Raw genomic sequence first — 15,882 nt, 5'->3', positions numbered from 1 at the left:
TCAAGGCCTTCTGAACAACCCACACAAGCAGCTCGCAAGTGGATCTGCAAGCATACTAGGACCAGTTACAAGGAGGGGAAGAAGTTCTCCCATGTATGAAGCTGTCACTGATTAAATGCAAGCCATAAAGGAAAAAAGCTGTTCCACCGGGATTTTAAGATGAACATTAATGCTTACTATAGAACATTACCTACTTAGCAGGTTATACCAATCACAGAAGATACACCCCCCCGAGCAGAAGTTATTCAGCACATTCCAAGAGATAATAAATGTGCAAGCAGAGCATTTTTTTCCAGGCAGTGGGCAACATCTACATTGCAAATAAGGTGTTTCTCAAATATGACTAACCATGTCCAGGACAGCTTTCATTTAGCACCCACTTGGCAGCAAAGACACACCAATGCAGACCTCTGTGTGGACAAACAATCCAAGCAAATATCCAAGCTGCCTATTGGGAACGTGGCAGCAAAAGCTACACACGATGACATTCCTGCAGGTCTCACCAGGTTAAAACTTACCACCAGCACATCTTTTTTCACAGTGCAGAAGTTGCTCGAATGGAAACTATGATTTTTCTTTCCATGCCACCTTTTCTCCTGCACCTTCTGCTCAAAGCCCCAGGACTCTAAGAGCATCATTATCCCTATGAGTAATACAGTCAAAAAAATTGGAGACTGCAATGAACACACACAAATACAAAACAAGCAGCCTGGGGAGATGCTTTTGACATCCATTCAGGTCTGGGTATAAAGCAGGTACTGATTGCAAATCTGTGGCTGCCCAGTATGTCAAAGAGTCCCCACTGGATAACAAGCCTGCTCAGATCAAAGGCAACTGCAGGCTGCCTCACACCTGCACTGGTAGCCCTGCACTGCTACCCTCACTGCTCCGGACCATCAGGATGGAGAGTCCCACCACTGGCTCCTTGTACTGACTTTCCTAGGTGTGGCTCCTCTCTCGTTGATGCTCGCTTCACACCTCATCTCGGCACGCTTTTAGCTGATTTCTTAGGAATTCCTGGTAAAGGTTGCTATAAGACAGTGCAAGGCCCAGGTATAAAAGTGATGCGGCCCCCTCGTACCCACCCAGGGAAAAACACTTCAGACGCCGAGGCAGAGCAGCCCCGGCCACAGGCGGGGGAGGCCAGAGACGCCTTTAACCTCGGGGCGCTCCGCCCGGCTCTGAGCCGGCTGGGGGCTGTCAGAGGCACCTTCCGCACGCCGCAGGGACGGCCGCACCAACCGGGAGGAGGAGAAGCGGGCACCGGACACGGGGACGGCCGCCCCGTTACAAGGTGCTCTAGGTGCTGGGCACTCACCCGCGGGGATGTGCCCCTCCCGGGGCGGAGGGAGGGCGGCCGCTGCCTGCAAACGCGAACGCCCCTCGGCAGCCCCACGGCAAGCCCGCCACCGCTCCCACGCACGGCCTCAGTCACGGCCGCCTACGGGCGCCTCACGGCGGGTCTCCCCGTTTCCGCGGTCGGGAGCCCCGCCAGAGCCGCCCCCCTCCCCGCGCCGGGAAAGCCCCCACCGTTACCTGCCCAGTGATGCCGGTGATGAGAGCCACCTTCCTGCCGTTCATCTCTTCGTCATCGTCTCCCCGTACCGCGGCGCACGCACACGCCTCCACTACCGGCTGTGCCATCCTCCCGGCGGCGGCAGGCGCGGCCCAGGTGCGGAGATAGCCCCGGGGTGAAGGCGCGGCCGCCGGGGGCAGGCTTACGGCTCTGGGGGCGGGTACGGAAAGAAGGACGCCAGCTGCTCCCAGCGCGACTCGCACACGGGCTGCCGCCACCCGGGCGCTACCTCTGCCGCTGCCGCCGCCGCCGCATTTCCGCGCTCGCTGCCCGCCGGCGACTCCCGCCCCGCCCCACCCGCAGGTGCAGCCCCGCCGCCGCCGCCAGCCCCGCCCCTGCGCAGGCGCACACCCGCTGGGCGGCCCTGGCTCGCGCTCTAGCTTTAGCTCGTCTCGCCCCGCCCCGCTCGGCCCCACAGCCAACCAGGAGCCCCGGCATTTCCTTAAAGAGACAAGAGACGCGGCGCGCCGGGGCCAATGGTGGAGGCGGTGATTGGTTGAAAGCGGGCCATGGGGGGCGTGGCCTGTGCGGCTGCCGCCGCGGAGGCGCGGAGCCTCAGACTTCCTGACCGCGTGTCGGGGAGGAGGACGCGGCGGCGGTGGCGCCACGTGAAAAGAGCGGTGCGGCCCGCGGACGCGTCCCCCTCTCCTCCCCGGCCGCCAGCGGCCCGGAGCGCACAGCGCCCCCTGCGGCGTGGAGGAGCGTGCGGCCGCGCCGGAGGCACCGAGTAGTGCGAGTGAACGTCCCGGCCGCCCACCGGGGACCGTAGGCCCCCGCAGCCCCTGGGCTCGTCGCCGCCCCGCTGCCCGCCCCCGGGGCCCGCCGGCTGGGTTAGACATCAGGGAGCTAACCCGGGAGTGGCCCAGCTGCGGCGGGCAGCCCCGTGTCCAGCGTGGGTGCCTGTGAGACGCGGGATCGGCCAGGCGCCGGGGGGCAAAGCTGCGCCGGGCTGGTCCTCCTTGCTCTGCCGCCTGGGGAGAGCCTGCTTCGTGAACTGCCCAGAGGCTTCTGGAAAAGGGATTCATAATAAAGATTTCGTTTTCTGACGAAACACCGAATCAGCGCGTGAGGCAACATGTCACTGTATCTGCAAGGGAGAAAAAAAAAAATGATGGGGAGTCGGGGAGCGTGCAGCCTTTCCCTGGAGCTGTACTCGGGAACCCTGAACTCCTGCTTGCGCGCTGCTCCCCGCGCTCCCGGTTTACATCCCCATGTTGCAGCCTCGCATCCTCTGATGGGATGGAGAAACTATGATGTCACGATTTCTCCGTTGCAAGATGTCATCGCAGTCGTGCCATTTCTGCATCTTGTTTCTGAAGCCTTTTCCCCATCACGTGCCGTCGTCTAAAGCTGGCAACGTTGGCTGCTACTTCTGCAAACTGATTTCATTCCACTGGCGATTGCTTTATGGGTGTACAGTCTCAGATTTGAAAGAGGGGGGACACCACAAATAATACGGATGCCATCCTCTCTGTTTTCAAATTACACTGGAGACATAAAAAGACGTCAAATTTTGAGTTTCAGGACTTTGTACACTAGAAATAATGCACAAAAAAAAAATTTATTTAAAAATTTAGGATTTGAGATTAGAGGGAGTTCGGAGCAAGTTTTCTTTATTTACTTATTTATATCGATCACTCCCTCTCCTGCTAGATCAGAGCTGCGTAAAGCAATGCATGAGCTACATTAAAAACTGTCCTTTATGCGGCCAGGTAGGCTGGTCATTTCTAGCGTTCACTGGCAGTCCATTAAACATACTCCAAAGTAAAGCTTGCCTTCTTTCTGTGTTCTGCTTGAGAAAGGGCTGACAATGGCAGTCCTGAACCTGGGCTAGAAGAAGAGCCCCCATCGCTGGGGCCTCCAGGTGCAGCTAGGAGTCTTTTTCTGGTCACTTTCTCCAAACAGAATTTCTCCTACCCCAGTTGTCCACTATCCTGCAAGAACTATTTTTCAGATGTAGCGTTTTCCTTGACTGTTATTCCCAAAAGCACTGCACTCAATGGAGGAAGCTGGTTCACACCTTTCATAACTCAGTTGATTAATCAAGTACATCACTTGAATGATCACCTTGTCCTATGATTGTACTTTCAGGTGATGGGCTCCTTGGGCTCTTCTCCTGTTCAGAGCAATAGCTTTCCTTCCTACTCAGGATGTGCGCTCCCGAGTGATTCAGGACAAAAGACTCTGCAATCTGTGTCGCTTTTGCAAGGGGATGTCTCAGCCAGACTGTGCTGAGAACACTTTAGCAGGGTTTATACTTGTATTTTTGGTCAATACTAATACTAGAAACAGGCAGATGAAGCCAGACAGGATGGAGCCCAGTTCAGGTTCCAGCTGACTGAAGAAAAAAAAAAAAAAAAAAAGCCTTTAACTTGTTTAAGTTTCTGTTCCATTTATATGTCTGGCAGTGGTAGTTGCAGACACCATTAGCCAGCTACCATAATCCTGCTAGGTCTGCCCCTGGCATGCACTGGGGCACATTCCAGGCTTAATGCACAAAGACTGTTCTGTCACCAAAGTCTTCCAAGGTACATTTACAGAAGAGACTGAAGGCTCAATTGTGGCACAGGTACTAGATTTTACCTAAGTTGCTCTGGTGTTGACAGCAATTTATGACAGACTGCAGCTGAAAACTGGACCAGCAGCCCGCAGGGACCCTGGGATTAATACTCACTCTGAGCGCTAGCCTGCACTGATGTCTTCTTGCTGCCTCCAGCACCTGTACCATTGCACGTGCTACCTAACTCCAAGCTATGTCTGCCCACACCGTAATCGCTTTGTCAGGCATCTGTGTGGACCTGGCTCTGGGCTCTAAAACTGGCAAGGCCCTCATGTGAAGAGGGCCCAGCAGACTGACACACATCTACACCTCCAGCCCCCTTGAATCCCTTTAAGAGGAGATGCTTGTGTGAGTATGGGTGTCCAGTAAAAAGTTTTATGCCCAGCAAGTAAACAGACTGACAAGCTGTGATGAGAGAATAGCGTTAACTTTAAAGCTGCCACCCCAAGAACTAAGGAGAAAGAGATAGGGCTCATGTAAACAAATTTGCTTGGCAGTGGTGGATAAAAACATATATCACAGGGAATTAAGGATGGAGAGCACAGCTGACTGAAGTCAAACTGGTTAAGCTAGGAAATACTGGAAAATGAGGAAGGAGGAAGCAGAGAGGGAAAAATTAAAGAGAAAATAAATGTTGCTGAGAGTAAGGAAGAAAGGAATAATAGGAGGAAGAGACTGAAGTGTATTAGATTACAAAAAAAATGCTATATTAAATGTTAAGGGAAAAGGAAAAGGAGGGAGAACATCCACACACTGAAATTTTGTTATGCTCGAATACCACGTACGTTGCAATCCTGATGACCTCAGTGTTTGAATGAGGATGTGGCCATATTGCTGATTGAGATTTGGAGGTAGCTATGTAAGGTTTAAGAATCTCATGTGAATCCATTATTAGTGCTTGCAGGAAAGAAGTAACCTTACATTAACTTCAGAAGTAGTTGCTGATTTAAAGCACTGATTCACTGTGGGACAAAAGTATCCCTAGTATTACTTCATTAATAGTGTCACCCATACCAGAAGTACTTTTTCCAGATTACTTTGATGCATTTTGCTGCAATAAAAGTTGATGTGATACCAGTATATCCTGTTCTGTACAGGAGTTAGAAGTGGGCACTGGACCAAGTTGAGCCCTCTTTCTCTGCATCACTCAGCGCAACAAAGGGAAAAAACTGATTATTTGTCTCTCTCTGAGGCTCTTCTGAATGTTCCACATCCAATAGTTTAAGCAATTTCTGTATCATGCTGCTGTGAACTCCATCAAAGCAGTGTCCAGTGATCAAAGAAGACCTCCGGCTGGAATATGTTGCACTTTGCTTACCTTCAGCTACCAAATACTTTTGATCCTGTCCCCGGCCGTGAAGTCCATGGTGGCATTGTTCAAAACCCCACCAGGGCTGGTTGGGAGGCTGCAGAATGGGTGCCAGCAGAGGACGGATGGTGCATGTGAGCACACTTTTCTTCCTGAGGATGCTTTAGTTTATATAGGCAGGCAAGCGATGGGACTGCGGTAGGCCTAGAGTATGCTATAGAAAGAGTTTATTTCTCTTTTTCTACTTCGCTGTTTTAAAGTAATGGTAGAAAATGATTGTATTCATTGACTTCACAGAGGTAGGGAGCTGTGAAAAGGGATGTGGAAGAGGAGGGAATGGGGAGTCCAGGAGAGATCCATCATGATTTGAAAGAAGTTGCAGGTGTTAGAGTGAGAGTAAACAGTCACATGGGGACGAGTACCAGATCTCATGGGGAAATAAAGAGAAGTGAAGAGTGGGAAGACACAAGAGGATAATAATCGGATTTGTTTCATAATTGTTCTTCTGACTGTTGGCTTGAATATTTGAGGGCATGTGGAGTGACCCACATCCTCAGTGCCCTGGCATGGTGGTGGGCAGGTGGAGCAGAAACAGGACGGTTCAGGGAATGGATGGTTCTGGACAGTGAGCCTCAAGGCCAGTGCCTGGCGATAAGCAGCGCATTGGCATCCCTTGCCTCTCGGGTGGTTCTTGCGCGTCTAACAAATCTTGCACTTCAGACCCCTCCCCACAGGCTGTCATATGTCTTCCCAATAGGACCTTCTCAGTGGCAAAGGCAGAGTCGTGAGAAGTTGAGATATCAGTGCTGCGACTCAGCATTACAAAGAGGGAGAAAAATTCCTGGCAGTACTGGCTCCCAGCTGGAGCTCTTTGTGTTCAGCATTCACGGCCTGTGCCCAGCCTACAAAGTACTTGCAGCCTTCTTTTTCCTCTTCGCAAACACTTGCCTGCTTACTTTTGAAGGGGTGGATAAGATTGGCCAGATTTGCTAACTTCTTGGCACAGATGCATCCTTTGAAAGGCAGAGCCCCAGTTCCTGTTGGTGCCGTGGCGATGTGTTTTCTACAGCACTCTGCGCAGCATGGTGTTTCAAAGGCAAAGGCATGTGCCCATGCTGCATTCCTCTCTCACATATATCTCCAACACTAGGGTGAAATGATGCTACCCTGCAGTAAAACTGATGGAAGAGATCAGCATCCAGGCAGAGCTTTCTGCCACCGTTTGTTTCCATCCTGAAGATTTGTGCCTGGAAGTTTTACTTGGGACTGGACCAGGACCATAACCAGGCACAGAAATTGCCATTCCTCCTTGTGCCTGGTGCAGGAACAGCACCGGCACGAAGGCGTGGGGATGTTGGCAGAGGTTTGTGCAGGTTTTGTACTTCTGGATCACTGAAAAGGCTGCTTTCCAGCCTGGCAGAAGGGAAGGAGCCTGCCCGTGTTCACCATTTTGCAAGGGATGGCTGGGGCAGGCATCCTCCTCTCAGCCTTGATTACGTGTGGTCAAGAGGAGCCTTGCAGCAGCCGTGGGCTGTGGTCAGTAGCCTCAGGCGGACGGGCAGGGCTGTGCGGAGCTGGAGACCGGCCCTTCTGCGGCGTCGCTGGGACAGGGGCTGGCGGCCCTGGAGGGGCTGACATGGGGTCCTGGGCCGTGGGCAGCGTGGGGGAGCCCAGGGGTGGGCAGGGACAGCCAGGCCTGTGGCTGCCCTCGGGGCTTGGGCAGAGCAGCCAGGGATCCAAGCCAAACCTGACTGAAGAAGAAATTGTTTTGTTAAAAAAGAGCATGGCAGTAACAGCGTAGTACCTCGCTGCTTGCGGTCTGCAAGTAAGCCAGCCCTCAGTGCAACGTGTTCCTCAAGCGCACGGAAATAATTAACAATTGTTCCTTTGTATCTCAGCCAGAACTGGAGGTACCTAATTATGGGCATTGTTTCTGTAAGAAACACCAAATAAATGTCCCTTTTAATTCCCAGAAGGGGGTAAAGAGCCATGAGTACAAAAAGCATCAGGCCCAGCGATGTGTTAGCGTGTGCAATTGTCCCTTACAGCTTTGTAAGCCGGTGTTAACTGGACTGGAGCCAATGGAGTTAAAACACCTGAGAGAAGAAACAGGTTCCTAACTGGAAGGAGAATTCTCTGTGCATGACCGATGAGAAACATTTTTACCCAACATGATTATTTCAGTATGTACAAGGAGTCACGAGACTTTTAAGGGAGATGTTGGCAGCTCTTTGAGAAATCTAGCGGTTGAAGTTTAGAAAACTATAAAGCATAATTTTGCTAGAGCTAATGAGCACCTTTGCATATTTTAGAGAAGGTCCCAAAGAGGGAAGTTGAATCCCAAACATCCCACTTCCCATGAGGGTCTTCACATCCAGTGCTTCCAGCAGGATAGCACTGAGACAAAAAACATACCTTACAGAATGAATGCTGGCAAAATTTAATTAATAGCTTTGAAAAACAACAAGAAAAATCCCTGGGCCTGACTGAAATGAGAAACCTCAATTAAAAATGTGGCTGGTTAAATCTTCTTTGTTGGACTTGGTTTCTTTTTCCCTGAAGAGGGTATCAGAGAATGAACCAAAAGTTAAGTGATAAACCTTGAAAGTCTACCTAAAAAAAAGAGAAAAGACTAACTACAGGAGTGCCAGGTTTTTCACAAATGCCACTACTCGCATTACATGTACACAGTCACACTTGTTTATCTCCATCTGTGGCCCTGACGTGTGTCGAGACTCATCTTTTTATTACTGACATTTTCTTTATGGGGAGTAAGTTTGACCAAAGCAGAGTTTGTACCCTTGTAGAAGCTATTTAGTCCACTGACTAACATGAATGATGACATCAAAGACCGCTTCTCTGGAAAACCATCAGAATATAGTACAGGGGATCTCTTCTTTCTTCTGGCCTTACACAAATAAAGTCTAATATACACCCAAATCCTTGCGTAAATCTTGTCCAAAAGACTTCTAATCAGAAAAGAAAACAACAACCCTGTATTTCTCACACTATAAAAAAGATCACCTTGGGAAAAGAGCAATGCAGTGACAGAGTGGTATGGTGTCTGTTAAGAAAGTTCACATTAAGCAAGCATTAGCTATTCAAAGAATTAACTGCAATGAGGTGGTAAGTGAAGGTCTGTTCCTTGTCACTGAACTCAGGGCTATAGCAGAGAACAGAGAAAGAAGTAAATTATAAACACTTTTAGCAGGGAAATAAAAAAATCACTTCCCTGTCCCCTAGTCTGGATTATTCTCTTAGAAGGTGGGTCAAAATATCAATGGTTGCTTTTCCAAGTTGTCTCTCCAGTCATAGAACGAATCAGTAGCAGAACATGAGACCCAAGATACGGACCAGAGGGGACTCTTAACATTGCTGGAACTATGGTTTTTTGTAACAACATATGTATTTGGCTAGATATATGCTATTCACGCTCTTTATATATTCCTTTGCATTTAATTTGTGGCTAAGTGGTAAGGTAAGAATGAATGCTGTTATTTTTAACATGCATATTTCAAGTGGGTAAAAGCTGTCTCACAGTCTTGTGTGCCTGGGATAAATTGTTCTATGATTAGTTGTGACCAAACCCAGAAGAACGATACATAAAATTGCTTCTTTATTACCCCTGTTACAATGCATTAACTGTTTGCTAGGTGCTGACAAAGTCAGGCTGCCGTGGCCCTTCTTTTGGTTTGTCACAAAGGAGCACTGGCATCAAACCAACAAACAGAGGAACATGGGGGAGCTGGTCAAAGAGGAACTTGGGTGCCAGTGATGGGGAAATGACAGAATTCACATTTCTTTGGGACTGGAAAGAGGCAACACTGCAGTAAAAGCAATGGGATTCCAGGAAGAAAGATTTCAGTTATCCAGAGGATGATTAGATAAGATTTCGTGGAAGGCTGATCCAAGGAAAAGAAGGAATTTAAAAAGAAATTGTGTAACATGAAATAAATGGTATTAAAGGTGCAACTGCAAACTTTCCAGGTGCAGAAGATGGTCAGGAAGTAGGTTAAGTGATCGACTTGGTTAGGTCCCTTTGATCCCAAACATAGGAGGAAATTATACAGGAAGCAGAAACTGTATCAGAGTACTAAAGACAGATTTTCAGCAGCACACAGGAGCAACATCAGAAAGGGCAAGGCAGAAAATAAGATGTTATTCCTAGTAACCCTTGCTAGTGAAATCATTCTATCAGAGCATTAATAACAGGAAAAACACTGATTAGTGAACTAGTCAATGGAAGGTTAAGTCTAGTAACAGATGATGTTGAGAGACAACATAGCAGTATTCACTAAAAAGTGGCTGACACAATTAAGATCAATAGCAAAGGAAAAAAACCTGACCTTCAGACAGAGAAAGATTGAGTTAGATAGTACTTGTATTCACTTTGTGTTTTCAAATTGGCTGAATCTGAAGAACTAAATTTCACCCTAGAGCACTTCAAGAAGGACAGATTTACTCTCACAATCATTAGTGGTGGTCTGAGGGTATACATGGCTTATGGGTGTGGTTCTCAAAAGCAGATGAAAGCAAACATGACATACCCAGAAAAGAGGAAGAACAGACCAAAGATTTATTGATTAGCCAGTTTAACTCAGTTACATGGAGTTTAGGACCACATAGTCAGAAATGACAATCTGTGACAAGCATCGCAAGGGGAGAAAAGGAGCGTGCATGGATTTTTGACTAAACCTATGGTTTCATCAATATGTGATTTAATTTATTTGGCTACCAAATGGACCTGTGGATTGAAGGAAAACCAGTACCTGTTATATGTTACTACAGTAGGTATAAGCTCTTTTCTGCTGAGTGCTGCATCCATAAGCCACATGTTCTCGAGGCTGTTGACACTGACTCTTTGAAATAAGCAAACCAAAGAAAAAAGGTCTATTAGTCTAATATCAAATGGGTGTGAAATCAAATTAAAAACCATGCTGCTAAAGATAGCAATAATTCACTACCAAAATGGAAGGACAAATATTGTCAAATGCCCAGGGTCCGTGGTATGTATGGTCCATACGAGGTGGTGTTATCTTTAACAGTCTAGAAGGTGGAATGGAGAGATCTCTGTGAAGCTGAGGGGTAATGCAAATAAGTTAGAAATCAAAATTATCTTAAAAGATGGTCTTTATAAAATAAAAATGGTCTGCATGAAAAATCATATACATTCAACAAGGACAAATGCAAAATACTACATTTGTGTGGGACTCATCAATTCCAAAAATACAGGATAGGGAACGCTGATGTAGAAAGAAATATAAAGCTTATAATGTAATCAACAACATGTTTTTGTTCATTCAGCATATTGTTGCTGAAATGGGCAAACACAGTACAAGTACAGGTGTGTAATCCGCAAATACATGAAGTATTCCTGATATTTAGTGTTAGGATCTCAGCTGGGGCACTGTGTTTGGTGCTGGATGTTGAGAGGCTGGAGGAAAGCCATGGAAAATACCTGAATTCTAGAAAATATGACAAGGAAGGAAAGATAAGGAAAAAAGTAGGGTCCATTGGCATAAAAGAGGATTATATTATCCTGAAAGGAAGGACCACTATAGTCTTGAAATACGTAAAAGGCTACTACAAGGAGTTAGGGAGCAATCTATTCTCTGTGTTCCTTATAGATGGGGCAAGATACATAGTAGATTTAAACATAGGAAAAATAAATTTAATGTTAAGGATCTACAGCACTGGAACAGATTTGCATAGGCAGGTTGCGGTAACTCCATAATTCAGTTCTCTGATAACAGACTAGATGAATATTCATCAGGAATGATCTGCTACAGTTGACCCTGCCCCGGACGACTGACATTCAACTTGATGCTTCCAGGTTGCTTCCAGCTCTACAGTATTTTGATAGAAGTGGATCTTGACCTCCCCAGAGTCAATAGCAAAGAGTCCCACTGACTTCCCACAACTCTTCAGGTACCAGGCAAACTCTCATAAATGGCATGAGCTAATCATACTGCAGCCAAAGGTTTATTGTGCTCTTAGAGGACTCATTGTTTTGAGAGAACAGGGTTACGTATAGGTAACAGAACTACAATCAGAGACTAGGAGACCAAGTCCCATAGATTACTCTTGCCTCACCCATTTCGCCACTTCCCTATTGCTTGACACCACACTGTTTCTTCAGCAATAAAGTTGACGGCTGAACAAACACTTGTGACAGCCCCAGTTCCAGGGAGCAGCAGGGGTGAGGCTGGGAGCTGAGGGTGACAGCCAGGCTGGCCGGGCAGCAGCCTCACTGACAAGGGGTGCAGTACTATAGCACCCAAAAACAAAGAGCAGAGCAGGTCCTGTGACTGTAACCAGGGTTAGCCAAGTCTAGGTCACCAGACAAGTCTGTAGGGGTGAGGCAGAGCGGAGGTCAAGCCAGGAAGTCAAGTCTGCAAGGCAGAGCCAGTATCCAGATCAAGGAGGCATGTGGCCAGGCGCAGGGACCGAGGGCGAGTGCCTTAGCTTGAACAGAGCTCCTGAGCAAAGGGGGCCAGGACCCCACTTCCCACAGATTTTTCTCACCCACCTCTTTCCCCAGGAGCGATCCAAGGTCCTGCAACGGATCCGAGCTGGCCTCAAGCACTAGCTGCCCTGGGGAGGGCAGTGCCTTTACAATCCAGATAAAAGTATCTGTTGCTCATTTGCCACAGTGCCAAAAGAGCAAATTCCCCAGCACTCTCCCAGAGTGACAGACCCATATTGCATGCGCTGATGTAAGAAAGGCCACTGATAAGCCACAGCCTCAGGGAAGAAAAATCCCAAATACATATTTTAAACCTCAGTGACTGGTTTTAACCAGCTCATACTGTCAAGGCTATTGCCATAAGAAATGAGGATGTATTGGGGTTTTTTTTTTGTTTTAAAGGGCAGATTAACAATGACATTTCTGATATCCATATTTCTGGCTTCTGTAGGCTCCAGAGACCGGATCTGCTAACCACAACTCTCTTTCCGACACATTTTCTGCATTGTAGGCTCCAGAGCTACACCCATAACCTCCTGGAGTGTAACTGAAGCTGTTACCACTTTTCATTGCTGCAGCCCCTTGCCCTCATTAGGCTCTCCAAAAGCAAAGGACCGCCAGAGAATCTGGCCCAAAACATTTAGGATTTTTATTTGTGTTTTACAGTCTCTATATGAGTATTGAAACCAACATTTTTTTCTTGGTTAACTGTGATGAAAGATTTGCTTGGCAGCACTTGAGCCATCATGCTGAAGTGTTTGACTATAGCCTTGGTGACACAGTTGGCCCACGTGTGCGAGGAAGTGACAGCAGCAGCTAAGCCTGTCCCACCACTGACCTTACCAACAAGTCTGACAATTTTGGAGACTATAATTACTTGATCATCTTTGTCATATGCTTTCACTGACTCACGGGTTATAGACTATGAGGTAGTGTCTCTGCTTTCTGGATCAAATTAGCCATGGAGGTGGCTGAGCCAGATGGTTAGCAGAAGCATCTACTTAATTCTGGTGGTTAATCTCTTTGAATCCCACCCTGCTCACTGTCCAGCCTGTTTTCCTTTCCTTCAAGGATGTTTCTGAAGAGCTGTCTCTCTGACCAGGCAAACAGCAGTTGTACGGAAATCCCTATGGCTTGGGTAGAAGGGCATGCTTTTGTAATCATGCTCTGCCTTTCACACCAGGATATTAAACTCACTGAGTCAAACGGGAAAGATATTTCATCAGACTGTCACCACTTTGGGATGAGCACTCTTTTGGCCATTGGGAGAACAAGAACTGAGGGACAGAAAGAAGGGAAAGGAAGCAGATACACAGGAGAAAACCGATTAACCAAGGTGGGTTTTCTGTGTCACACACTCAGGGACTTCACCCAAAATGGCACACATGCTTTATTCTCCCTGATGGCAACTGAACCTGACATTCATTTAAATGCAAACCTGTATCCCAGGACAGAGTCTCCAGAGTGGCCTCAAGCTACTTGGGATAAAGTTTGATTTTTTCCATTCCCGACATCACCTCTGCTTTGAATACCTGGGGATGTTTCTGGTTGCCTGCTGGCAAAACGGCACTGGAAAGAAATTTGTTAAATTAGCACTTCTTGCCGCCAGAAAACTTTTTGACTGCAAGGTGGAAATGTGAGAAACCTCCCACTCTGCACGCAAGGCTAGCACATTCGGCTGCTACGCTCCATTGGAAAAAATCTGCTGTAATTTTAAACAGAAACCACAGAGGTCTGACAAAGCCCATAGGAGACTCCTGGAACTTTTAACCAAATTGTTATTATATTTCTATGCTGTTGGACTTCTACCATTAGCCTGAATTATTCTTCTAGTAAAGGCCTTATCCTGATATCCAACCAAACTTCACATTGACTAGGATGGGCTGGCCAGCAATACACAATGTAAAGGACAGAATCTCTACAGAAAAAGATACTTAGATTTTTGGGGCATCTCCATTTTTCCAAAGAGGATTTTACACCCACATTTTTACCGTGTTTTTCTTTTGGCAAATTTCTGGCAGGTGCAAACTCTACCCAGGGAAACAGAGACTTCATTTTAAAGTTAGGAATTAAATTATTGGCTATAAATAATGCGGTTATGTTTATCATCTTTTTCATTATATAAGAGCAAGGTACCTTCCCTTGGATTCATTCTCCAAGCGTCTCAGTCCTCAGCACAGCTGGCACAGTCAGGCTTGCTCTTTGGGTTGTGGTGGCTGTACATGCTTAGGGAAGAGCTGCGTGCCTGGACTCCGTTTCACACCTGGTGCAGCAAACACAACGGTCCAGATTTATCACTTCCTGAGCTCCACGGGCTTTGAATCAGATTCTCTCTCAAGTTCATCAGAGAAATGATTGACGAAAACTACAGTAACCAAAACACTGCTTGGCAAGCTGACTAAAAAGGAATAAAAAACATAGTCACCTCATTTCATCAACCCAAACTTCAGTGTAGTCATTTAAACAGTGAGCCTGTGAACCAGGAGGTTGGAAGCAAACTACTCCAGTCAATGGAAAGACGTTCATTAAGCTAAATGGCTTTGTATCAAGCTTTTACTGGATAGAACTCTAAAATATTTCCTCCAGAAGTCCTGGAGACTATTTTAGTCTGTCCGAGCTGTAGGGAAGGAAACTAGAAAACAATAGCTGGCCAGACCAGCAGAAGATGCATAAATATGGGCAATTGAAATACAGCACGAGTTAAAATCTCGTTGGTATATGGCTGAAGTATGATCGGTATGCTTAACTGTAGCTTGAAGGCTGCTCTCCAGTGGCTGTTCAGCTGTACTGATTCGTAACACTGTGCATGGAAGTTCTGCATGGTTCGTAGTGTTTTCTGAAAATAACGTGAAATGAATCCTAGGTGGGGTATTGGTAAAACAGCAAATTATAGTTGGAGTTCTAAAGATGTAAAGCATAAGGTATGAGGCATAAGGCATCCCACTTCTGCTAAAAGGAGAGTCGTCATTTTTTTCTTTTTTAAGAACAGTCAGTTGGCCTGCTAAAAAGATGTTGTTTGTACTTTTGAATCTGGATATCAGCACGTTTAATTTATTTTTATTTAATTTATTAAATACCGTAATTGATTTATTGTGTTAATAAAACACAGAGCATTCAAATCAACTAACACAATGTACATGAGTGATTCACTCTTTCAGTCTGTTGGTTTTGAATCTCGTTTTAACACCAGCCACATCTTTTTTTTTCAGCTAGAATAGCAGTGGTTTATAGTGCTGCATTAATTATGTGAGCCTTTAAACTGTGGTTTGGAAAACATTACACATCTGAGGTATTTGTGCAAATTAGGGGATTAATAACAAGGCCTGTTTTCTTTTTTTTTTTCTATTAAAAAAATGGAACCCTTGAAAGGAGAGTGCGTGCGTGAGACAGAGCTGAACCAGGACTGGTGTGTGTTTGTGTGCATTCCTCTCCCTCCTCTTTCCCCTACTCTTCTCCTCGGCAAGATATGGATCATGTTGTGTGTCTTGTCAGCTGGGTGACAGGTTACGTTCTCGCTCCCTTCTGGGATCATATCCTCCACACTAAAACCTAATTCTCAGATGCTAAAAAGGAACATACATGTACCAACATATGCATTCAATCACATAAACAAAAATAATAGTTTTCTGCCTCTTTATCATTCAAATAAAGATTGTTTGCCTTACTGGAAGCCAAAACACAAACTCTGCTTTAGTCAAATAAAAGTTATTGAGCTCAACAGGGCAACGGAGTAAAATTTAATGGCCTGTGACTTACAGGTTTCACCATATGATCTAGTCCCTTTTGGCCTCCAGTTCTACAAACCTAAATGGAATTTAAGCCCTGCATATATATATTTTTTTTAATTAGAACATTGGTGAGACTGAAGGGGCCTATCTAGCTTCAGCCGTGCATAGGTGTGGATGGATGGATGGCTATATTTTCATTGGGTAAAAGACTGCCCTTCTGCATTGTATTTGGCTTCATTTTTC

General features: G+C 46.5%; 1 protein-coding gene across 1 annotated transcript in view; it reads right to left on the bottom strand.

Annotated features, from left to right (window-relative positions):
- The window catches only part of GMDS (GDP-mannose 4,6-dehydratase), a 432,191-nt gene extending 430,275 nt beyond the window's left edge, over window positions 1–1,916 (bottom strand). Inside the window, exon 1 of the mRNA XM_075744931.1 lies at window positions 1,537–1,916. Coding sequence (XP_075601046.1) covers window positions 1,537–1,644 — 108 coding nt within the window. The 5' untranslated portion in view covers window positions 1,645–1,916. The remainder of the gene's footprint in view (window positions 1–1,536) is intronic.
- Between the last annotated feature and the right edge of the window lie 13,966 nt (window positions 1,917–15,882).

Source organism: Balearica regulorum, chromosome 2 (genome assembly GCF_011004875.1).
Source record: "Balearica regulorum gibbericeps isolate bBalReg1 chromosome 2, bBalReg1.pri, whole genome shotgun sequence".
Lineage (NCBI taxonomy): Eukaryota > Metazoa > Chordata > Aves > Gruiformes > Gruidae > Balearica > Balearica regulorum.
This window is presented reverse-complemented; position numbering and strand designations above follow the sequence as displayed.